The sequence below is a fragment of the Dermacentor albipictus genome, chromosome 2, assembly GCF_038994185.2.
Source record: "Dermacentor albipictus isolate Rhodes 1998 colony chromosome 2, USDA_Dalb.pri_finalv2, whole genome shotgun sequence".
NCBI classification, from domain to species: Eukaryota; Metazoa; Arthropoda; class Arachnida; order Ixodida; family Ixodidae; genus Dermacentor; species Dermacentor albipictus.
In genome coordinates, this window is record NC_091822.1 from 194513654 (window position 1) to 194539833 (window position 26180).

The 26180-nt window shown below is 47.6% G+C and overlaps 1 protein-coding gene and 1 long non-coding RNA gene across 7 annotated transcripts in view; one reads left to right on the plus strand and one right to left on the minus strand.

The window, feature by feature from the left end:
- Positions 1 to 26180, minus strand: part of LOC135898533 (protein gooseberry-like) — a 183825-nt gene that overhangs the window by 1298 nt on the left and 156347 nt on the right. For 3 of the 6 annotated variants that reach the window (XM_065427534.1, XM_065427535.1, XM_065427530.2), the window contains 5 exons: positions 19512 to 19684; positions 15464 to 15758; positions 9545 to 9783; positions 4637 to 4895; positions 2916 to 3031 (listed from right to left, as the gene is read on the minus strand). In XM_065427534.1, the coding sequence (XP_065283606.1) occupies positions 2916 to 3031; positions 4637 to 4895; positions 9545 to 9783; positions 15464 to 15758; positions 19512 to 19601 (999 nt within the window). In that variant the 5' untranslated portion in view covers positions 19602 to 19684. Of the gene's footprint in view, positions 1 to 2915; positions 3032 to 4636; positions 4896 to 9544; positions 9784 to 15463; positions 15759 to 19511; positions 19685 to 19862; positions 20023 to 26180 lie in introns of those variants that run through there. The other 3 variants (XM_065427532.1, XM_065427531.1, XM_065427533.1) reach the window with 3 other exon arrangements.
- On the plus strand, positions 5926 to 9678 carry LOC135898534 (uncharacterized). The gene is made up of 2 exons (XR_010563360.1): positions 5926 to 6261; positions 9519 to 9678. It is a non-coding gene; the product is annotated as an uncharacterized lncRNA (long non-coding RNA).

The window sequence follows — 26180 nt, forward strand, 5'->3', positions numbered from 1 at the left end:
TCCTCGGCACAGTATATATATATATGTGCAGAAGAACCCTACCTATATTGAAATTGTTGAGGAAAGCATATGTCGCTTTGACAAAGACAAGTCCACTTGTCGAAACGTCGACTCCAGGTTTTACCGTGCTCTCGTTTTGCTCATGTTTATATACAAGTATATATACGTACATGGGATGAACATATTCCGATAGGTTACGCTGCCATTTGCTATATATAGGATTTTTTTTATTAATGTGATACATTTTTGTTCTGTTTTACCTCAAATGGTAAGTCGTTTCATTTATTTATGCCGATAAGTTCCACTAATCTCTGTCCATAGATATTTCTTGTCAGTGGTATATTTTGCAGTTGCCCATAGTATAACTTTGTATTGGACGAGCTGGCATACGTAATAGTCTACGTTCTCTCTCTCCTACAAATCTATATAAATCTATAACCTAGGAGGTGCTGGATAAATTCTCAATATGCGCCTTTTCTAGTTGATGAACCAACCTTCAAAACAAAGGCGATCCGCGAGAGGGGAAAGTCTTTCTCGTGATTCCATCTGTGGTGACGACTGTACTGAACACTATCGTTTGAACAGTGACTATATATAGTGCCTTCATACTGAACGTTATCATTCCAGCAATAGTTATAGTGTCTTCATTGCAAAAGTGGAACGTGAAGCGAACCTATCGTAACGAAAGAAAAGATCGGTTGCGCCATAGCATCAGTGATGATGTACGAGATATATAAGGATGTCCTTGCTAACGCTAGGCAAGCTGTTGACCTAAAAAAAATACAAAAGTGAGCTGGAGCAAGATACGATTTTAAGACCAATCGTGTTCGGTCGACAGACCTCCGACGACGTAAGACCTTAGGTCTTATAATCGTATCACGCACCCTATCTCCTTTATATATATATATATATATATATATATATATATATATATATATATATATATATATATATATATATATATATATATATATATATATATATATATATATTTAGACAGCTTGACTAACGTTAGCAGGGACACATGGCATAGTAATGAAGGAATGAAGCCTCCGGCATTCAACGGGCAGACTAAAGGCGTGCCTGTATTTTGTTACGTATGTGTTGAAAAAAAAAATGCTACAGAAATTCTGAGAATTGCCTACGAAAGCGTAAACATCGTTTGGCTCTGTTGCGACTTCGTTTTTGCTTAGTGTTGCTTACTTGCCTTTCCTAGCTTATGCACGTCTGCCCATGGGATTTCCGATGGCACACAATACTTACGCTTTAGTGGACGATTGTCAGATTTTTCTCGCCGCATCCGACCCGTTCAATGTAATCGTACCAATTGAGCCGGAACGCCGGGCACGAGCACGCCTCTACAGAGCGAAGCGGTCGAAGGCGAACACCAGTAGCTGCCGCAGTATACCGCGTGAGGGGAAGGTGCATCGCCACGATGCCATGTCACCCTCGCTGTCGCAAGCATGCGCGCGTTTCCTTGCCCACACATGCACGGCCGCTCAACGCACTACGTTTCCATTGAGCGGCCGAGACACAAGCTCCGTCTTCGATCTGACTGATGATGATAATGATCTAAAGAAAGGAAAGACGCGCCTCGGTAAGGCCCAATGAAAACGCGCCAAGCGTCTCAACGCACTCGCTTGCCCGCGAGGACGCTCAGCAGCGTTCAATTGGACATTTGGCTACACCCAAATTTCAAGTTGGCCCAACCCCAAATTTTCGTACCACTGTTCGCGCGTTTGTCGTCGTCTTCCACAGCTGGCTGGCTCTATTTTGAAAGCGATCGTCTTACGCGAGGAGGGATGCACGCACGCACGGTCAGTTTTCTCGTTGGGTAGCCGTAGAAATGCTTAAGCATTAAAAAAAATGGCTGTGGCTTAGCTAAGGTTAAGCCCAGGATGCGAAGCATACTAGCCTTTATTTTAGTTGTTGAACCACTGTTTAGCCTGGTGAACTGCTGTCGCTTAACTATATTTGGTTCGGCTAGACGAAGAAACAACTCATGCAGGCGAGCGCACGAGCTGAGACCCGGCTATGTAGCTACGCGGCCGCAAGCGAGCGCACGAGTTGAGCCTCCGCTTTTGCAGCTGTTATGACGTCATATGGTAGCTACGCGGCCGCGCGCGGCGCAGCAAGGAAGAGCGTGGTTGTGCGGCTAGTATGCTTCGCATAAAAAAGCGCACGGTGGTTAATAAACAGCACAAGGAACAGACGCCGACGCAGGAACGCGAGTTGTTGGCTTAGTTGATCCAATGACGTTCCTTGCTTTCGAATGGCGACTATAGCGTACTACACTTTCATTGACTAGCTTAACTCTGTCAACATCAAACCTATTGTCATTCGGCACCTGTCGCTTAGATGGAAGCCATATTTCAATTATAGCTGCTCTGCCTAAATTTTTTTCAGGCGTTCGGAAGGTTACGCAGCTAGAGGCGCCGACTGTTGTGGGTACATCACCCTCCCCCTTTCTTTTTTCTTCTTTTTGTGAGTAAGCCCTATTAAAGTTTCGTTATGCTTCCATTGCACAATGTCCTTTCCCTGATTTTTCTTCTTTAGTTTGTCTTTTGTTGACCATTTTCAATTACTTCCAATCTGTTGAGGCCATAACAACAACACAACCGCCGTTCAATATTCACTCAAGTATACTCACAAGTGCTCGTATAGAGCAGCTGCCTTCAAAAAGCGCATTAGCGTTTTGGTGGCCTTGCGCACTTGTAGTGTTGTTCGGCAGAGTGATAGTTACCTAAATGTAAGTTGTTTCAACAGCTCTAGAAAAGTGGCAGTTTCCGAAGCACGGTGGCCAGAACAACGTACACATGTATCAGGCGAAGCCAAGCGTATACTGCCATTGCTCCGGCCGTTCCCGTGAGGCAGCAAGTGTGAAAAGTTAGTTTTTCGTCGTAACGAAGTCTCACCTGCGGCTTGAGCGGCTGCTGGGCCGCGCTGTAGTGCTGGTCAGCGCCGTATGCACTCGTACGCGGGTCCGATGAACCGTGACCCATGGTGGTTACCACCGGCGGGGGAACGGACTCTGCGACGACGAGAAGAATGACAAAGTCGGGTGGTCACATCGCCGTTCACTATTTGGCTAGGTGCGTGCTTGTAACAGGCATTTTTCATGAGGGACAAAAGAGAAAGGAGAATTAGACGGAAATGCGTGCTGCTTTCTTGCACTCCCCTGCACAGGAAATGTGGTGGTATAGTTAGTGTTCGTGCCAGTTAAAGAACAAGTTGTTTGGCCACAGACACACGCGCGCGCGCGCGCAACCGGACCATGTTTCTAGCTATTGTTTGGCAGATGACACACGCTTTAGTGACATCTTCACAACTCGCAGTGGCGCCCGCTTTGCCTGAGGAAGCGCCCTTGTTGCTCCTCGAACGCTGCTATATGGCCGCAGATGATCATATATAGTCGTTAAGTGTAAACTGCACCTTCCCGCAGTGACTCTACATAGTACAATCTAGTTCCGCATCCACATAAAACGCGTGTACCGGTGTTATAGCTGCATGGCGTTGGGTCGTGCGGGGGTGTCACCGGTGTTTGGGGGCTTATTCGGCGTTTCGGGATTTAAAAAGTTATTTCTTCAGATTTAAAAAGTATATTTAGTTTTTTCCTCTCGGAGGGAGGGATGAGAACGTGGTGCACATTACGTGGAGCGAGGGTTGGATACACACTCGAGATCCACTGAGAAAACGACATATAGCGACTGTCCGCTCTAACAGAGCATGTACGGGTCTTACAGGCGTGCAGACTGCAGTCTTATATACGGTGGACATTGCACGCTACAGGTTGGTGCATGGGCTGCGAGTCAGGAGCCTTGAATACTTTTTACAGCAAAGCTGTTTATGGCTAGGTTCTGGCGGATTTTGTCTCCGTGGACATAGACCAACAATTTTTCATACGTGGGCCGATCCCGAAGAAAGTGCAACACCGGGCCGACCCGCCGCGGAGGTGAAGCATGCTTTAAGCCCTTCCTCTATACGTGGGCCGATTCCCCAAGATAGTGCAATACCGGGCCGACTCGCGGCGGAGGTGGAGTTCGCCATTAAGGGATCCACATTCACAGCTTCGCTGTCATCCTTCTTCACAGAGTGGAAGGGCACTGGATTTTTTTTGTGTGTGCTAAAGGACTCTGGAATATCCACCGCTGGCTTTATGTAAGGCGCCAACAGGCAATAGCATTCGCGGAACTATCTGGTGACTTTGCACATACGATTACGGCAATAATCGTAGGCACCCGAAATGATTTATGTAAGCACGAAATGGACCAAAATTGCTTTTTTACACGCTCATGATTCTTTTTCTCAGAAACGAAAACGTCCGTAGCTGTAGCCTCAGGGATCTTTCTTGCAATGTCACTCACTCGCACGCACGCACACAACACAGCGTCGCGGCTAGCCTTTCGATTTTGCGACTTTCCTGGCTTACCAAGTTTGCCCTCACTGTGCGAGTGTCCGCTTTTCTATTGCAGAAGAGCAATTTATTAATACACCAAACTATATTTTTCATAAAAGTCCCTTTAAGAGCCGCGAGGATGATCAAGAATGGGCTGAAAGCGGCTTGGCTAGGAGCCATTGTGCCGAGGCTGGTTCATATAGCCTGGACGATGGCACGAAGTTGAGCACGTATACGCACCGCTTTTACCGAGTTCCGAGTCCAGAGAGAAGGAATCAGCGTGGAATCTCCACTGACCTTGCGGCGCCTGGGTTGCGTGGTGCGGCTGCGCGTAGGGCTGGGGCGGTGGCTCGGTGGGCTGCAGCAGATACGGGTTGGCAGCGGCTGCAGCGGCTGCCGCGGCGGCCGGGTACACGGGAAGGCTGAGCGCCGAGAAGCCGTTCATCTGCTGGCTGCCCATCTGCTTGCGCCAGCGCGCGCGCCGATTGCTGAACCATACCTGCGCGCAAACAAGCACGACGAGCGCTGCACCGTGAACAAAGGGGGCCTTGCAGTCAACCATCATGCTGCAGACGGTAAGTAGCGCGGGCAGACGGCCTAAAGTTGCGTGCAGTACGATGCCGAACCAGCGCCTCCCTCGCCAAACAAGGCTGGCCACGCTAGAGAACGGAAGCCAGGGAGCGGCATGGGTGGGGCGCTTGCTTGGTCTTGTACGAAATAACTGCCGTGACCGAATCGCATATCGAGCTCCCAGAAGCTGTATACATACGCAGCGTTACGAGCGAGTCGAGCAACATGAATATTTGTAGGCAAGAATGAAACGACGCATGTTTAAGCATTCAATATTATTATTCTTTTGGTATAATAGCGACACAAGAGGATCAGCGGGAGAAGGCGATGAAGAAGAAAGAGCCCCGACGATGAATGAATGAATGAAACCTCGTTTATTCCACATTAAAATGCGCCGAAGACGCTGCGGTGGAAAGAGGAGGGGTGTTATTGCAAAAGGGGAAGAACAAAAGGCAAAAGGGGAAGACGATGAATAAGAACTAGGAAGCCGCGGAGGAATTCATGGTTGTTTTAGGGCGATTCTCTTAAATGCTTCGAACGTTATTTTTATTCACCTCCTCCAGACAAGTTTACCAATTTTAATATTAGCAGCAACTTCCTAATACCATCCAAATCTTGGCCAACCTCCCGCTATGCCATATGCGCCATCATAAAATGAAAACCAAACCAAATGAGAAGTGTTTCATTAGGCTTCCCATGATGATGTCTCTTTGGACGTCGGCACTAGGACGCTGAAATAGGAACTTATGCGATTCCAGACTGCCATGTTAATTTTGTCGTCTTACTTTCCTCAATATGAACACAAAATATTAACTTTAAATTTAAAAATAATATTGCCTGAAAATTGATGTTAACGATTAACGTTCAGTTAATGCCATTCTTAAATTACAAAATTACATTTAAGTATTCTTCTTTTTTTTTTTACCTACTGCCGCCCGATTCATGGCCGATCCCTCGTAGTAGATTGAGCCATATCCGTAGGCACCAAACCAAAGCAAACCGAACGAAGCCATGTTTAGTGGCAACAACAGCGACAACGAGATGGACGAGTCCTAATAAATGGCTGAAGGCGTACTGCTTTCACCGTACATTATATTTGGCGCAGCCGGTAACAGTAACCAGAAGATGTGCGTAACCTTTTACCTCACACGGCGAGACGGCCATCTACTGATCGCAAGCTACGAACTAGACGGTGAGAACTTCATTTGCCGCACCGAATGAGATTACTACCCCTGATCGCCTCGAAGCCATCACTGCCAATGACAAACAGCCGATCAGCGACGTCATCACTAGAGGTAATCTGAAGATCAACATACCGCTCTCGGATTTTGAAACCTGGAACAAACGAAACTTCGATAAGCAGCATGTATCAAGCCATACTGATGCAAGCGCAGGAATGTGAAGCTTTTCAAATGCGTTAATCCAGTAGGCTCAGTTGCAAAAGCAATAACTAGAACAGCAACAAGCACTGCTTACGGCACTTGCATCGGGTAGAGCTAATCGCGTAGCACTAAGCCCGGATATGTTCGACGGTATAATTCGTTCAGTGTAGACAGTTGGGTGAACGTATTTGAATACGCATGTGAGCGGAACCGTTGGTACAGAGACACCGACAACATGCGAGCCTACCAGTCTGGAAATGACAAAAAGTGATTCGACTTTCGTTTCGCCCAGCACAAGGAAGAGTCATGGAAGAACAGCGTTGTAATTGCCTTCAGAAAGAACCCACAACTGTGGAACACACATTGAAGTGATTATATCACGCAGTAGAAGTGAGAAACATGCATTATCTTAAAAGTGCTCCCGTAATTGTTCGCAGGGGCATATAATTAAATAACAAGGGACTGTATTTATTGTAAGCCCAAACATACTTTTCGCGACCGCGGCTGTAAACGGTTCCAACGTCTCAGCACTGATTGACACTGGTGCTTCAATTTGCCTAATAAATGAGAAGATTGTTGATAACCATGAAATCTGTCCAGAGAAACCGATCAGCGTCTGCAGCTATGATGGAACTTGCAGGGAGTTCATGCAATGGACGGAGACAGAAGTTAGCTTGAAAGACTAGGCAGTTCGTGCGAGGAGCCTCGTAATGACTGGTGTCGATTTTAACGCGATAGCGTTAAGGAGCCCGTGTTACAGGAAATCCTGCGTCGGCGTCTCGCGTCGCACGTGGACCCGGGCCTTCCATGTGACACAAGCAATTGACTAAACTAATTGAATTTCTCAATCTAGAATATGTGGAAAAATCGTAAACTACGACTTACACACAAACCAAAGACATGATAGCTCTCGGATTGTAATTTGAATATACGAGAAAACATAATTTTGTTACGCGAAAACTCAAATTCTTTTTTTCCAGCGTTTCTACCGGAGACGGCGTCCGCCATTTGCGCACGCCGGCGCGTAAATCTAGGAGCCCGCGGAGCGACGCGCCCGCTCCCTTGAAACACTTCCAGATGGCGCTCGCCTCCGCCGCATCGCGGCCCATACAAGAGGCCGTGTTTCTACCAGAAAACCCGCCTTCGTGCATAGCATTCGCCGCGAGCGCTTCCCGGTAAACATTACGGTTACATACGATGCAGTTGCCGGGCAGCGTGAGAAGCAGTCGGGTATGTTTGAATGCTATCGTGTTCCACTCTTAAAGGCGAAGCATAAGCGTCCTCCAAATTCTTGCTTTTCTTATACCCCGACCCGACATGAAACTTCACAAAATGAACATACTTTGCGCTGGTGTCATCACAACTGATAACACGGAAAATTCTCTCATATTAGGGAAAAGGAACCCAAAATGATCACGTGCGCCGACGAAGTGACTTTGAAGTATCCGGAACTCATCTCTATTGGCACCTATCCAACAGCTCACACAACGATCGAAGTGCCCTTTGATCTGCGAGACAAAAGTCTCGCCAGAAAGAAGCCATATGTCATGAGCCATGAGAAGAAGACATGGTTGAAACAGGAGCTTCAAGGAATGCTGGACGCTGGCATCCACAGACTTCCCCACCGAAGACTCTACTTGTCAGTTACCACGAGGTCACCGAATCAAATCCCGGCCGTGGCGGCCGCATTTCCATGGGGGCAGAATGCAAAAACGCCCGTGTCCCAAGCGATGCGGACACGGTAAAGAATCTCTGATGATCAAAATTAATCCGGAGACCCCCACAACGACGTGCCTTATAATCAAATTGTGGTTTTGGAGCGTGAAACCCTAGAATTCACCTCTCAGTCACTCCGACGAGGCTGCGGCGAAGAATACTGCACGCGCCTTGAGACTATGTCAGCTTCTCGAGCGCTCGTTAAAATGATTGGGCGACGCTATATTTCCGCAGCTTATCTGCAAACCAGCACCGCGGTGAAAGAATATAAACGAATTTACCGGCGAAGGCAGGACAGGAAACGGAAGGAAGCCAGAGTCGGCGTTGTGCACCGCTCCAGCACCGGGGAGCGTCTCGTATAGAAACGAAGATCGACACGGACTTCAGGCATCGCTGATCAGTCTCATTTTTCTTCTCCAGAAAAGATTGTCCGAACACGTCATCGAATGCTTACTTCAACTGATATCACCAAAATATAGTGGAAGAATTACTATGCACAATGTTGTGCCAGTTATTGCGTCACGCTTCGCATTATGAGTGAAATCAACTTTTTTCTCAAATCTTGCAGTCCGTAATATGTTGCAGTTGACCGTACGTACGAGTCACCCAATAACTGCGTTACAAGTGAGGCGAGCAGCTTCGTGGCGCTTAGCGCGTTGTTATGGCAAGAACTATTCACATCGAACTCGTGGCTCACGTTGATCGTCGACGCTGCTGTGTATTACTATCTAAAGGCGCGTCGTCGTGAACTCTTGACGCTTTGAAGCACGCGCCATAGGAAAAAGAAATAATCTCGAATACACTAATGCATGGCACTTTAGGCAGCATACACGTGACACGTCTTGCACGGAACTGATGACGCGGGCGGAGCATCGCTCTGACTAACTGACGAAGCACGAAAAGGAGCAGCATTGGAAAATTTATCGATATAAAATCGCGGACTTGAGTTTTGCGCTTGAGATGCCCGTCTGAAGGGCTACACTGCAATGTCAGCCGCACTTTCGCTAGATGGTGCCACTAGACGGTGCCATTGAATTGTAATCAATTTCCGGTCGCGTTGCGGTGCTCCTGGGGCATTCCTACAGACCTGTGCATAGAAAGAACGACTGTGGTACTTTCGTACCTGGTGAGCTAAAGCGCTCATCGCTCTGTGGCTTCGCAGTACCAATAGCTTAGAAGAACCACCCGCAATGGCCAGGAGACAGTTGCGGGCAAACGAGCCGCGGCCTGAGCGCTATTGACAAGATCTACAGAGACAGCTGTATCCGGGCGTCTGCGTGTGCTGCTATGCTTTGCCATTCCTTAAACGACTGCCAGTTTAGCAAGTGCCGCCCATAACACAGAATTTCAAAAGACTGCGCCGCTCCCCTCTTACGGCCGCCGTTAGCGAAGTTGAACGCGCAGCTAGCTCATCAAGCATCCACATTACAGGCCTTCCCGCACATGCACTGCAGGTGCCGCCCGCTGCGTGTGGGTGTACCTGGACCCTTGCCTCGGTGAGGCGCGTCCTCTGTGCCAGCTCCTCGCGGGTGTAGATGTCCGGGTACTGGGTTCGCTCGAACGCCTTCTCCAGTTCGTCGAGCTGAGCCGCCGAGAAGGTGGTGCGCGAGCGGCGCTGCTTCCGCTTCAGCGTCAGCCCCGGTTCGGCCGTCGAGTCGCCTCCGCACTCGCCGTCCGAGAACGAGTCCAGGCTGCACTCGCCGCCGGACAGACGGGAGCCTGCGACGAGACGGCAGCGGTGCTATACTGTGATCGCGGCAGCGAGGGTGGAGAAATGGGAAGGCTAATATATATGCAGTGAAGTAGATGCGCGTATGAAGCGGTTTATTTACTCGTGCATCTCAATCGGATCAAGATATGTTTACATGAAAAAGGAAGAAAATGGGCGAACAAAATGGGTGTCAGTCATTCTGAAGAACAGCTGATACATGTCCAAACAGACGGCGTTTGCAAACACATAATTTGAAGATGCGCACAAAAAAAATCAACTTTGAAAGGCAATTGCCAGGTGACAGCAGAAAACGCCATCGAATTTGTGCTATGTCACCAAGTAGCAGCAACAAATGAAGAAATAAAGATAAATAAATAAACAGTGACGTGCTAGTAGAAAGAAGAGAAACGAGGGAAGATGTGACGGGCCATGAAAACAGGCAGCTCAATTTTCCTACACTTTCATTCAAACCAGACGCGACGGTATCAAACTTATAAATAAAAAAGGATTCACGGGTTTCTCCATCATAATTTGAACGAAATCCCGATTCAAACAACGTGACTTTCATCTTATCAAATGAGTGGTCAGGGAAGTGCACGTGCTTTGAGATGGACAGGTTTGGCAACGTGTTAGCGTGGGAATTGTGATTGTTAAAGCTCTATCTAAAAGGCCCTTCTGTCTGTCCAATGTAGTTTTTTTTTTTCATAGCGTACATTCAAGAAACTATATTACGTTTTTAGTATCACAGTTGAAATCGCCTTTGATTTTTAAGCGACCGTTTGAAGCCGTACTAGGCGCCTGCTGCGATGTGCACGTGTAGGGGCATATACTTTACATCGTGGTATTCGGCAAGGATGGCTTCCGATGGCGTCAGGGCAGTCATTCTTAGATGATGATAGCACGAAGGAATTACGGTCACTGAACAAGTCTGATGAATAATCTGACACTTCGGAACCGCGTACGGGTTCCTTGTTCACTCAGTGAACAAGGAACCCGTACGCGGTTCCTAAGCGTCAGATTATTCATCAGAGTTGGTCAGTGACCGCAATTCCTTCATTTCCATGCCTGGCCAGACAAACTTTCGTCAAACCCTTAATTATGATGATAGCATATCTCGAATAATTCTAGCTTGACGGTATACTACTTTAGGTGTTTCAGCGAAAATGTTTTTGAGGCGTTCACTTTGCATTAGAATATTGTGGTGCTTTTTTAGTACATCTGAAACACTCGGGACTGACGCAGAATGTTAGGACAAGGTTTGTCTTAGGTGAGGGAGTCGGTTTCTTCGCCGTGGATAGTAGCGTCCGACGGTCATGCACGTCTGCAAGTCTTATTGCCTCGTGAATTAGTTATGGTGAATAACCTTGTTTGACTAAAGCGTTCTTTAGGGCTCCGAATTTTTTCGGAAACCCAGATTGTTCAGAACAGATTCTTTTGAAACGTAGCCTGACTATAAATAATGCTAGTCTTGCAATGTTTACCGTGGTTACTACCGAAGTGAGCTATACCACGGCGCAGTTTTCCTCTTCACTTTCTGAGGTATTTATGTTTTACTACTAGAACCAACACTGGGAGTGTTAGCCAGCGCCACCACTCACAAACCTTGGTGTGGATGTGGAACATCCTTTCTGCCCCAGAGGTCACGAGAACGTGGTCTTTTTGGGTGAAGGCAACTGATCAATAAACCTACACAAGCTTCATGAAGGCGTCAGTATTACTGGATTCGGGACCCTCGTAATGTAATGAACGAGAAGAAAGAGAACCGAGGGGCCCGATTTTTTATTAATCATATCCTAAGAAACCAACAATCAATGACACAAAGGACAACATAGAGGGAATTCTTTGCACTTGAGTCAAAGAAATGATAAAGTGACTGAAAAAAACAACTGGCCGCAGGTGGGATACGAACCCACGTCTTGGGGTGGTGCTAATAAGTGAAACGATATTGTTGGTCCACATGCGGAATGAGCCATCTCTCAAGAAACGCAAGGACACCGAACGCCGAACAAATATGTAGATTGCGAAGTGAACGCCCGAGCCATGACACGCAAGTTGTCCTGTATACCTGCTATTGGTTGGACTTCTTGCGACTTCGACACTTTTGCAGCACAATAAAACGGTAGCAAGAAAGCAGGGTCACAAATGACGGCAATGTGAAGTCAATTTTGTCAGTCAGTTGCTCAGTTAATCGCACAGGATACACATATTTCTAACGCTTTCCTGTCTCACTTCACCGCAAGAACCGCGAGGCACTCTTCGAAGTGAGCCGCGGCGGTTCTTGTCATTTTCTTTGAAGGAATACGTATACATAAAGTCACATTTAGAATTTTAGTGATGCTAAATAACCAATTACTCACTGACCTAAGGGCTTCGCAAACTACATTTTCTCCATGAGGAGGTCGTTTCGCATTGCTGCATGTGGATTGGTTGCCTCCGCAAGGGATATATTAAGGTCGCATAGTTGACATCTATGTGACAATTTCTATATCGTCTTCAGGTAGCCATGGAGATCGCGAGGTAAAGACAGCTAGCACACGCTCAAACTGTCAGGCACAGATCCCGGGAGCAGACAGAAAGCTCGTTTCGCTCGCACAACACCAGATCGGGCGATCGAGGGATCCAGCTGTTGGAGCGGGCGGATCTCTCTCTCTCTTTACTACGGTGGTCATTTAATTACGCGCACGCGGCGGGAAGAGGAACCAGTTAAGAATAAAAGTCTGCGGTCGAGTGTCCTTCCTGAAGTTGCAGCCGCCGCCCCGAGCGCGCGCGTCGCGATTAATGACGGCCCCCGCGGCGGGGGCGTCACGAGTTGACCCCGCCGGCGGCCTCTGCCGCTCGCTTCCCCCTCCCCACCCCCATTGGTGCCCCCCTCTTCCGCGCCTTTCTTTCCATACCACACAACAGACTAGTGCGTGATACAACCGCAGGGATACACCCTTCCTTCTCCGCTGCTTTTCCGTCGCGCCGCTGCCTACGGATGCTCCGAGTCGGCCCGTGGCGAGCGGCTTCCTTTGCTTGACGCGGACGATGCTGGACCAGTTCCGTTCTAGAACATCCATAGCATGAGCGAGCACGACAGAGCGTACGACCAAAGGAGAGATAGCCATAGACTAGAATTGAACGTTAGAATTGAACGTTAGAATTGAACAATATTCGCTAACTCGCAAATAGTATACGGCAGTTTAGAAGTGTGCATGCTGACAAAATACATACTTAGCAAGTAAGCCAACTGACGTCGCACGAAATAGTACAAAACGTAACAGTATTCGTGCTGCAGGTTACCGTTAACATGTGCGTTGGTAACCCTGTGCAACATTCTGTCGCATATAGCATTTTCATTCACTGATCATTTCTTTCTGATGTGTATGACCACATTCTCTATTAAAATTTCTTAATGAGGCAGTAATTTTTCGGTCACGTCATTCAGCTCACGCCGCGATTTTTTTTTTTGTTTCCTTCTAAATTAGTCAAGGACTCAGCTTTTCTCACGCTACTATAGGACACCTTATCTCACAACTCGCGGCGCGGCGCATGAAAAATAAACTAGCGTCGTGGAGCAGTAAATGTCACTAAATACGACGTGCAAGCTGGTTTTTAGACGAACAAAAATGTAAATGAATAAAACGACTAGACAGACATAGCTCTATCAGAGCGCACAGGAAGGATCAATTCAGCTCACTCTAAATGTTAACGCGACTTTCAATTCACTCTGCCTGCTTCCCTGACACGTTAACTGAAGGTGGATTAGCCTTCGTGCAAGCTTTGTCAGACAGCAAAGGTCGTTGGTTAGAATTTCGCTGCACCGGAAACAGCAAGGGGCTACGTCTTGCACGACTTACCTATTTCTTCCGCCAAGCTCGATGTTGTCCATGTTATGCTAAGAAAAATTATGCACGTTCGTGAAAATAAGGCGAGCTACTGCTATGCCACTTCTGAGTTGTCTACAAAGAGCCTATTATGGCTGTTTGGCACCAGGATGATATGCAGCACCACATGCGAACTCTCCTGTACCGAAGACAATTAATTCACTTAGAAGAGAGTCAGAGTACAGTGGTGATGCCGTGAGCACGGTGAAAGTAAGAAAGGAAAGAAAGGCGTCAGGAATAAACGGAGACTGACCTTGCCTATAGGTTTAAGCACTCAACAAAAACGTCGTCTACATACACGCTAGTCAAATGATGCCTCTCGTTAGCTTCTAATCGCGTACACGGGAAGATTGCTGCACAAAACAGCGACGACGACGCCCGTCGCCGTAGGCGGACACTGTTCCCGTCAGCGCCTATATATGCGAGTGCTGTCATGTTTGCGTTCTTGATCGCGATTTAACGCTTCTGTCAGACTTCAGTGATGTTTTGAGACAACTGTTGCATAGTAGGGTGCTTTAAAACGTACAAAAACTCGGCGGGCAAGAATACACACAAAAACACGCACAGTTTCCGGTGCTGCTTCACGGGCAAGAGCGACGGCGGCGGTGGATCGCGTCTGCTCGACGAAGATAAGCAATCGCGCTTTGTTTACTGCAGTTTTAGAGCGATTACTACGTATTTATTTTCTGCTTGATGTCGCTGCGCCCTTAGTGAACTCTTCCACGTTTAAACTTGGATTAAATTGTGCAAACTCTCTCTGTGTCGTCGTCCCTTAGCATGCTATGGCCGAAGCTGCTCGCAATATTACGTCACATTTACTGGCCACCGTGCCAGGTACACATTTGGGTATGACATACATAGTACTTGCAGTTAGTTCCCAAAGTAGGCTCTTGTTACGGTTACCCACGTGCGTGAAGGAAGACCGCTCTTTAAAATTATTGTGCAGTAATATATGCAGAATTTGTCTGTTTTCCATATTGTCTACCATGTTGCCGTTCCGCCTTTATAATATAGCCGCAATGTAGACTAGTAGATACCGAACGCCATAAAGGCTACCCAAATACTCAATGACCTCGAGCACAGCTCCTGACACTTACTTATATTCAAGAGTTGTGAGACTGCCAAGGAGATCCTTAACGAATGCTACATAAATTATGGTGCATTACGTACCAACACCGCGATCTGGTTATGAGGCACGCCGTAGGGGGGGGGGGGGGGGGGGGACTCCGGAAATTTGGACCACCTGGGGTTCTTTAACGTGCACCTAAATCTAAGTACACGGGTGCTTTCGCATTTCGCCTCCATTAAAATGCGGCCGCCGTGGCCGGGATTCGATCCCGCGAACTCGGGCTTAGCAGCCCAACACCATATCCACTATGCCACCAGGCGGGTCGTTTAAACCTGGTCGCCTCGTCTACAGTCTAGAAGACACAATAAACATTAGGTTGTTGTGACTGATGAGACGGGATGCCCCCCTTTGAAGAAAAAGAAAATGCGAAAAGCTGAACCAGAGAATGCGGAGCGAAGCTGAATGCGGAGCTGATCGTCCAACTGGTTCATGCACGACGGAAAGCGATTGTCTCTGCACGCTGTACTGAGTGCACTGGCATAGAACATGACCAATGGCGAACGCGGCGAAGCGAATCAAAATTCTGCTTCGTACGGTGACGAGAATTTAACTTTGTCTCAACTGCAACACACTTCGTTCATATCGGTCCAGGGGATGCCTCGTGAAAGCATTTATGCGTTTGACATGTATTTGAATAGGCGGCATCGGAGTTGGCCCCGAGCTAAGGCTTCCACACCCGGGCGAGCCACTCACCGGGGTTCATCTCCTTGGCGGCGAGTATGCCGTCGATGGAGTGCTTGTGCTGCAGCAGCATCGCCTTGGGGTCCTCGTCGTCGTCGCGCGGCCCGCGCAGCAGCCGGCTGATGGACGAGACCGAGGGGGCGCTGGCGCGCTCGCACACGCCGTCCTTGATGAGCCGGTCGCGGATCTCCCACGAGAAGATGCCCGGGTTCTCGCGCTTGTAGTCCTCGATGCGTTTCTCCACCTCGGGGGTCGCCACCCGGGGCTTGCTGCCGCCGATCACGCCCGGCCGGATGCTGCCGGTCTCCTGCGAACGGGCGAGGCGCGAACGCCGTCACTTTAACAGTGTATTCACATCCGATACGTGGTGTGAAACGTTTTCAGAAAAGCGTATACGCGACCAACACATGTAAGACATTAGCGATCTTTAGTGCAGTTTGCGTGTGTGCATCAGCTGCAGTTTCTATAGCGCAAAAAGCTTCGACGGGGACACAAGGCAGCGCACAAAAGCGTGATATACCTATTGTAATAAAAACAATAGTTAACAGACACCAACAAGGCCGAACCGACATTCGTACATGTATTGCTGTTCGCCACTATAGCATAATAATGCTTAAGCCACTAGCGACACTTTACGCTAGTTAGCAGCTAATTATTGCAATGATCCGTTATTGCAATAATTACTCTGTGTTCTGATTCTGATCTGCATCACAAGATAAAGAAAATGAAAGATTAATGGATGAGTTCCCGAGTAACACGTTGTACAATATAAAAAACTTAAACGACTACCTAAGGTATAATGTACGCCTTCATGTCAATGTGCCAAATGCACTATACTTGTCACCAGGTATACCAGGTACAGTACGATGTTGCTTGTGAAGATGTCTAGTTGGCGACGCCGGCGCTGCTGCAGTCTACGTCTCCGTTTTCCGTTAATGGATATACGCATAAGGAAAGAGTGAAGCTATATATTAATTGGCAATATTTCGTCTGTTTGCATACTGTGATCGTGCACGGAATACCAGAAAACCGGACAAGCGGACAGCAGCGCTGGCAGTGTGGTGCCTTGTGATGCTTTGTTCAGACACAATGCGCTATAGAAACGTTTTTGCGTTGCAAGAGCGTCGCCGCCGAAAAAGCAAAAGTTATTTCTGCTTTATGACTGTTGTTGATGAGGCATTTACACCAGCAGCTGATTATTTAACGCCTTTAAAAGGACAGACTGATTTGGTATGACATTATGCGTAATGTAGTGCAAGCGAAACACGCAGGACAACAGAAATTTGCGTCCGTGTGTTAGGCGCTACACTGTGCATAATTAACATACTCGTTGAAAACATTATTCCACGCGGCCTGGTTGAACTCGGCGTAAAAAAAAAAAAGAAATGGCGCCACCAGCACTGTTGCTTCTGCCGTCCACGTAGAAACTACCTGGACAGGCTCATACTTTTTAATTCTGAGAGAAAATAAAAATATTTAATAGCGCCGATTTATGAGCGCGATCGCAGGAGCAGTGGTAAGGGAACCAGAGTGCGTATAGTGCATTGAATATTGGACCCTCGCAAAGAATGTGTTGGTACTGTGGATATATGCAGAGTGGATGTGAGAAGCCTCAGCAAAATTGTGTGATGGAGGAGAAATATTGGTTATAAGAAAGCAACCGCCACCTATTTCTAGATTTTCGTTTCAATCAGCCAACTCACCGTGCCGCTTTCGTTCATTGTGGCGGAGATGCAATTGTCGACACGCCGTACAGTCAACAACAATCGTAAAAGGAGAGGTACAACGCGAATTCGAGCTTTGGGCTCCCTTCATTTGGTCCTGACGGGCGTGCTTACCAAGGCGGGGTTCTGACACCCCTGAACCGCCGCTCTCACCTGGCTTTAACACCATTGACTCGGCGTCACCCGACCGCAAGGCAGACATCCTAATCGCCCGTGCCGCATAAAAGCCGCAAAGCCGCCGCAAACGCGACTCGCGCCGAGCCATTGACGCCATTGTGTCACGAGCCGCATTCAGACAACACCGCCTAGACTGATTCGGAACCCCTGCGTCGGCCCGCGGCGCCCGTTCCCTGCGAATTCGGCCGCCGTGCAGTTATGTGCAGTACTGCGGGAGCATCGCTGCCCTGTGGCGCTGGGCTCGGAACGAAATACGTGGGGAAGACGGCTCCGCAGTTCTCGTGCCGTAGGACGCACAGAGAGTTCATCAAGGCGCTAGTTGGTGCAGGCGCGCTGAGGGCGTGTATAGTACAACGCGCGTGTGTGGCTGGGCAAACATGGAGACTCGACTGCGAGAACTCGAGACGCAGGCCACCATTGTGGCGCGTCGGTGCGTGACCCGCGGAGTCATCGAGCTTCCCCTCCTTCGTCGCCTTCCGCTTGCTCCCCGCAACCGCGTGTGTGTTCTACGGAGGCGTGCGAGCTGCGCAGCAGCACGAAGCAAAACGGCGGACTGGAACTGATCAGCTTCCATGCGCGGGCGCTAACATGGCCATTTGCTTGGCCGCTGGACGCAGCGAAGACACGGGGGCACGCGTGAAGACGAGGGGGCCAGCGCTCCATCTACCATATAATATTGAGCAAGCGAAACGCCTCCCAAACTCCCGCGCTACGTTCTGGCAATCCCTCTGCGGCGATAGTGGTGATCACGTGATGGCTGCTGTTCCCCGTGTCCTGGGTCGGCATGCGAGTTTTTCCCACTTCTTGCTGCTGCTTCACCAGTTAGTCGGCAGACAAGTGTTGTGTAATTGAAGCAAGTTGAGACGACTTTGCTCTTGTCTCCGCTCTTCCTGTCTGGCCGCTTCAAGGAAAACAATGAAGATATTTGTCCACGCATATAGTTTAAACGCCTGTATAAGAACATGATTAGATCTTGTTCCCCCCCAAAGGGAATTCGCAAAGGGTAGACACGTGGGCACTGACGCAGAAAGGAGGGGAGCAACGAAATAGAATTTGAATCAGTAAAATAAATTGTCTTGTAACTCCGCGCACATACGCAGTTAAAATATAATTTTACTAATTAAATCTCAACGCAGTTACGAGACAAATTATTTTAGTAATTGAGTCTCCATGTAGTTGCCCTTATTTTGTTTGTATATGCTGCATGCGTGATAGTTTCGAAACGTACTTGTCATTTGATGCACTCCTAGGTGCTATAGAGATATAGCTGAGCTACTGCTGCGCATGTGGTAAACAAGAATGCTTATGACGAATTATGACGACGAAAAACGTGGCGCACGGCAGAGCATCATCGAAGACGGCCTTCGGCGTCGTATAAGTCACGCACAATGTGAAAGTGATCACTTTCATTTTTACCGAGACAGTATAAAACGTCCGGATGCAGCAGCCTGTTTCTGTGAGGAGGTTTACACCGGGCACCAGTGTAATTTCTCGATCAGTTTCTACACATTGCGCTGTCGCTTCCCGAAGACGAAGTCAGCGCCGCGGCTTAGTCGACACGAACACGATCATCAATTCATATCGCGTGACCGCGCACGTTCGCAACGCACTCGCTTGCGCGGTATGGCTCATTACGTGGGCGAGCTACAGTTACTCGAACGTCGCTCACGTGACGCGCGGTGCAGATTAATTTATTAATTATGGGGTTTTACGTGCCAAAACCACGATCTGATTATGAGGCACGCCGTAGTGGGGGACCACCGGAAATTTGGACCATCTGGGGTTCTTTAACGTGTATCTAAATTAAGCACACGGGTGTTTTCGCATTTCGGTCCCCATCGAAATGCGACCGCCGCGGCCGGGATTCGATCCCGCTGACGCGCGGTGCAGATACAGCTGCCAATTCTCAGAAAATGTGGCTCGAGCAGCGGCAGCTTGCCGAACGAGCCACTGTATCCAACTGCGGTGGTCGGAGCACAATGCCGGCGCGCAGATCCTGGGGGATCAGCCGGCGCGGTTCCTCTGACTGTTGTGAGCCGAAATCGGATTATCCTGTTGGGGGCCTGACTTTTTCCGGCCGGCCGCGGAGATTATCGCGGCGTGACATTCGCGCAGGCAGCCCGGACGGCACGCCCGTGGCAAGAGGGGAAGAGGCGTACCTGGTAGCGGTTGAGGATCTTGGAGACGCATCCGTGCGACACCCTGAGCTGGCGGGAGATGACGCAGGGCCGGACGCCGGCGGCCGCCATCTCGACGATCCTCAGTCGAATGTGGTTGGGCAGCGGCCGGCCGTTGATGAACACGCCGCCCAGCTGGTTAACGCGACCCTGGCCTGCGAATCGGGGACGAAACAGAAAGGAATTGTGTGTTTTGCAAGTACGTCGGTTTAAAGACTACAAAAAAAAAAAAGGTTTAGCGCTCGGTTATCTCGGCGTCTAACACATCACGAGAAGGGTATGTGCAAAGCCGGCATAAAGTTCGTGAACCAGTTTTGCTGAGAAGCAACTCACCTTGTTCGAAGCCTAAACGCGGGCAATACATTATTGTGCTCACGCACGAGTCCTGTCGGGGTTATATATCGCAACTCCCGGCTGCGCATGCCTTAACCAGGAAGAAATTTTGCCTCTGTTTTGTTGCACCGTTTGCTCAAATATTTTTGTTCCCGACACAAGGTGAATTTTGATGTCACACGAAAGTCCATCTGATTTGAAAGTTTCAGCCCAGCTGAAACGAAAGTTGTAAAAAAAAAGAGAGAGAGAGATAAGTAATCTAACTAATAGCAAACATACACACAACAAAAGAAATTCAAAGCAGTGCGACGCCATACTCTGTGCCTGAGAATGCAGCTTTGACGTTTTCTCGACGTCATTCATGTTGTGCATACCGGTACTTCTTACAGTCGTGTACCAAACTGTGCAACTTTTAATCTTTGAGTCCTGGCAACAGAATCAACTAACAGAAATGGCACGCAAATGCACTTGAATAGCACGTAAGGCATGCGCTGCACACATTCCTTATGATTAAAGATTCGCTCAGGTAATAAAAAAAAAAGAAACCAAGAACAGTACGAATTCCGTTAACTATCATGCTTTCAACTGAGCTTGAACAGATTTCGTCATCGCCAGCCTATCTGATGCCCACTGCAGGGTGATGCATCTCCCATTGATCTTTAATTACGCATTTATTGCGTCATTTGACCCTCACCTTACGCCTGCAAATTTCCTAATTTCACCACACCACCTGGTTTTATGTATATGACTAACCTACCGTAGTTTTTTCGGCGTCCGGCAACAGAAACGGACTTGGCGATTCCTAACAAATCCATACGGTTGCAATGCGGCGGCGCAGTGTTCAAAATGTGGAACAGATTAGAACGCTCGCCGTGAACAATAGCGTGACGTCAAGGTTATCTCAGTATATAAGCAGGAGAGGTATCGGCGCTAAAAACAGCTCCGTTATCGATGGGGCGGACACGTATAGTTCGTACACCCGAAGAACAACATGCGTACGAGGAGCGCCAGAGGGAACAGCAACGAGAATGTAAATGGCGCCGGCGCGAAACGACCACCACGAAAAACGTTCCCACGATCGGGCACCTCCGAACGAGCAATGGCGCCATACTAGCAACGCAAAAAAATGACCATTCCATTTCTCAGAGTGGAATGGTTGTCATTTTTCGTTATTCTCCAAGTTTCTTTCACATAGGTGACTGTACTAATATAGAATGCTCTTAATTTTATACTCTCCTTTTAAAGAATAACGGCAGGTGTCGCTTATGACTTGAGGTTCATCGATGTATGCGCACCGACTCATTTCTGTTCGTCTATAGAGATTCTCGTGATCCAGATCCTCTGCGACCGATTGACCGATAGATAAACGCACTACCGCGTATAGCTTCAAAAGGATGATTGTATGAACTCCTGTTCCAGACCACTGACAACTACATTGGTCCTTTGTATATTAATACTCGACCATTACCTTAGACATTTACATCAGGCTTTAGACCATTGTATCAGACTTTACATTAGGGATTTTACATTGGACTTTATACCATTGCATTATACTTTGAACCCTTTGTGTGAGTTTAACTTACTGCAAATATCCTTACGGGTTTCTCGGAACACCATGGCTTATCATTTCCCCACGCTTCGATACCGATGTGACTCGGCGAGCACCGGACTGAGCATTCTCTCCGTGTGCATTTGTGCGAGAATAAGTCAGTGTTCAATAAATATATAACAAGTTGTCATCATCACCTGCCAGTGACATTCTTACGTAATGTTGCGATGAAGACTAGAAGCAGCTGGCGCATTAGCAAATATAGGGACGGGCAGCTGTAATTGCGCCACCTTCTCTGCATTGTCTATATGTAACAAGATAATAATATAATATTTGGGGTTTTACGTGCCAAAACCACTTTCTGATTATGAGGCACGCCGTAGTGGAGGACTCTGGAAATTTTGACCACCTGGGGTTCTTTAACGTGCACCTAAATCTAAGCACACGGGTGTTTTCGCATTTCGCCCCCATCGAAATGCGGCCGCCGTGGCCGGGATTCGATCCCGCGACCTCGTGCTCAGCAGCCCAACACCATAGCCACTGAGCAACCACGGCGGGTATGTAACAAGATGACAGAAGTATTATCTCCAGGGTAAAATATTTCATTCGTGGCCTTTCTCTGAAGACAACGTGCGTGCCCTATTTAAAGATTACATATGTTACCCCATAACCGTATCATCATATGGGTTTGTATGGGGATGTGCAGGTTTTTATATAGGATTCGATAACACGGTATGCGATTATGCATATGGGATATATCGTCTTTTTCAAGTAAAGTCAAATAAACAAAACCAAAATTTGTCTAATCGTCTTGACCTATGCGCCCAGCCGTATTGAATAGGTTTGTGTCAACTGTCTTATTTCGCCCACAGATATACTTTTGAGTGGTACTCTATCACAGTTCGCATTGTACCGGCCATGTGTTCTTTTTTAGAGTAGAACAGACATGCATATTGAAATGCTGAGTTCTTGTACATCATAACTTCACGCGTCAAGATAATTTCTCCGCAACTCAATGAAAAAAAAACAGAAAAAACAAAGAAACTGATATAAACAAGTGCACATGCACGGTGCACTATTCTGTGTTACACCGCTACGCACCGACGAATAAAATGAACAGCGTACTACGAGACAGCTCTGTACTTCGATAACTGTACCAGCAACTGCGTATTGCAATACGTTGCCATCGTCATAACTGCCCGCAAAAAAAAATAATAATAATCCGGCCACTTCGTGTAGGCCATGCCGACAGCACGATAAACAGAGCTTCGAGGTCGAGTGTAAGGAAAACTCCTCCCAATCCATCATTTTCTACAAAACAGCTCAGGAAGATTGAAGGGAAAAAGGACTGCAGCTGCACCGAATCGTATAGGCTTCGACGTCTGACAAAATTACGTTTCGGGTACGCACGTCCCCATCGCGAATCGCTTACAATGACAAGCATTGTTTGGCGAAGGCGGCGTTTCGTTCCAGTTGCGTTGTGCAGAACTTGTAGAGTTAGCGGTGTCCGTGTCGGTGAGGACGATGCTTATGCGAGCGAAAAACACGCCTGGGCTGGATGCGACTCGCAGCATTATCGAAAAACGAGCGTTCTCCTTTTAGTACTCGCTACCATCGCGTATAAGATTCATTCCTCCGATGCCCGAAACATATTACGCACGGCACCGATTCGGAGGAATTGGAAAGCATAAAAGTTATAGCTGTATCGTCAACAGATAGTTCCATTTTATTATTTAGGAGAATAACACTACATGCTGCCTGACGCAAATACTTACGTATACCAGATGCATGTTTTTTTTTAATTTAGCAGAGTTTTTAAGAATCGCCTGAGGAATCCAGAAAAAATCCATTCATTGAGCTGGTTTACACTCGAAAACGGCGACGCCACTTTGGCGCGAGAAAGCCATATGTATAATTGAAAATTTAACGTTACTTTCGTGCGCATATTGCAATTTACGATATGTACCGAAGGTGGTGCACTCCAACATAGCGTCTCAAAGCGCTGTCACGAGGGCAGACTGCGAGCACGTGACGCGCGCGTCAAACGTCGTGAAACGCTATAGCCCGAGAGAAGTGTGCACGTGAGTGCGCGTGAGCCGAGGAGAGATCTTCTGAGCGAGTGTCAAAGAGAGAGAAACCGTGGTCTATATAATGGTTAGAGCATCGGGCTCGAAGTCAGAGGTTCAATGCTGCGGCAGTCACACATTATTTTTTTTATTGAAGGTGTCGGTGCTAATCTACTCGATACACGAAGCTACCTTTACCTACCTGCCTATAACTACTGCAGATTGCATGGAATGAGGCAGAAAATACTTTGCATGAAAAGACGCCTTGCATTATATGTTGTATTTAGTTCGTTGTTTGTCTCCGACTCTTGCTTGAATGGTGGCGCAAACAACGTTCCGTTTTCTTTTCGCGCGATTAATCTCGCTCCCTCCATTTCCGTGGAGCAATGTCCTGCCTTCTATATTTTGGTTTCCTTTTCTTTTTAAGTTAGAAGCGGTCCCCACGGCGGCTCAGAAGAGACGCGAGCGCTGATGCGATAATCGCAAAGCGACACTAGTCGCATTTTCACGGAGAATTAATGTGGCGACCGTGAAAGCCGATGGCGACCTCCCTTCTTCGAAAGAAAGGAAGGAAGGAAGGAACCGCTTAAATATTCGCGTATACTTGTCGACGCCCCAGCTGCGTTTTTACGTTGGGTTTTACGCTTTACAGCGCACAGATTCCCTATAAGCGCCATGAGGTCTCCTTTCAGCTATACATGCTCTGGGACCTCCTTCTGTGTACTTTGTATACCACTTATGAAAGAAATAAACTTAAAGTGCGTTTTCTTACGGCCTCTTCTGGCTGGTCGTTTCAGAGCTCCTCGGCGGTGCTGCAACCTTGTGTATACGAAAGCATGCCAACAAGCGGACTCCAAGCAGTGAATAAGGCCCCATAATACATTTATAGTCTCGTTGCTTCGCTACTGTCTTACACGGCATTTATATACAGTTCTGACGTATAGCACCAGCCACGCACATAGTCATTTGGCATTAATATCCCTTTCATAGATTCACTTTCAGTGACCAGTGAAGCCAGCGACCGTTGAAGTACTCGAGCTCGAGCCGCTGGTTATCTCGATGTATAGGCGAAAATACCTGGGTATCTGTGAAGTCACAGAGTCGCTGTTGGCACTGCTGTTTAAGTGCGAAATTCAAGAAACGGAACGTTGGCCCTCAATTTCTTAACAAGGCATCCTCTTGGGCAGGGGGAAAAACAGCTTAGACAAAGTATAATATAGCAGCCTAGCGTGATTAACTTTTTTTTCTCTCCGAAATATGCATTTAAAGTTAACGTGGTATGTCCTTACACTCAACGCAAAGAGTGCCTGAAGCAGCATATGCGCTTGAAAACATTGTTGGCAGCAACGAGCAAAAATATATCCAGGTTGCTTTAAGCTTGGCGCACACCTCGCCGTAAGTTACGAATTAGTTTATGAATGTCAGACAAGGGAGGCGTTGTCTGAGTGTATAAAACGACGATGTTTGAGTCAAACACGTTCTACAGTCAAACACGTATCGCCTACAGAATACAATCTCGTCTTTCTGTTACGGTTGGAGTATTCCCGGCCGGCTTCCATTTGCCATGTCTTACGTATTTTAGTACGAAAGCTATAGCGTCCGCTTATGTATATATAGCGTTACTCATACACGGGTGCGGTACGCGTAGCTGCGGCGTCAGCGACAATGCGGGGTGCAGTACAAGTATAGCATGCTTTGTCGACCAGCAACAAAATTTGGCAAGGCAGATTAATTGATTGAACGGGATTAGATACACCGACCTGGAACTTATTGTTCACCCGCATTCCTCTCAATTTCTCTACCTTTTCTTACTTTTAATTCCACCGACACCGCATTGCGACTGCTGAGGCCGGAGAAAAACCAATACCGACAGTCTCTTGTAATCGCCATTTGGTGCGGTCTCTCTTTGTTTTGGCGCGTCACGTCTCGATGTCGCCTACGCGCCCCGCGTTTTTAATATCGCATACACAGGCGCTATCTACTGACTGCGCTCACTGTGGCGCCCCAGGTGCATCTACGTGGAGCACATCCTCATGTAATTATTACTATCTAACCAGCATCGAGACACACTTCGTGGTCGTCTTGGTGACGTCCCTTATCGGTTATGAAAGTTCTTGGACGCTGTTCCTGCCCATATAAAGAGAAGCTGTGAAACTTCTGGGCGAGCTTTGCAATATGTGCGACAAAATTATTTGTGAATAGTGCTGTATAAATTGTGCGACGTATTGTCTATCCCGCTGTAACGCCACGGTAACATTTTCACGTCTGTGCCATTTTATGAGTTTTACTGCGAAATCAACTAATTTCGGCGTGATTAAAGGCTTATAATGATTACCACATGATATGTATACAGGGTGTCTAAGCTAACACTCAAAATTTTTTAAAAAGTTTTCTGTGGCAGAATTTATTCGGCTGGAAATTGAAAATTGCGTTTTGTGCCATAAGGTAATTAAATAAAACATAATTAGCCATCTTTAATTGGTCTGTTATGCATTTCAATTTCTTCGTGCGTGTCCGCATCTTCGAGTAGACCAGCTCATGACCTGGAATTGTGCTATCCACCACAGGCAATGTTAATTTAATTTTTTTTGAGTGCTCGCTGAAACACGCGGGTGTTTTTTAGTAGCGAAGCTTTCTATATTGTTGCACGGTTAAGAAATAGCAACTAGGCACGGTACAGCGGAAATGATATTCGTGGAATGA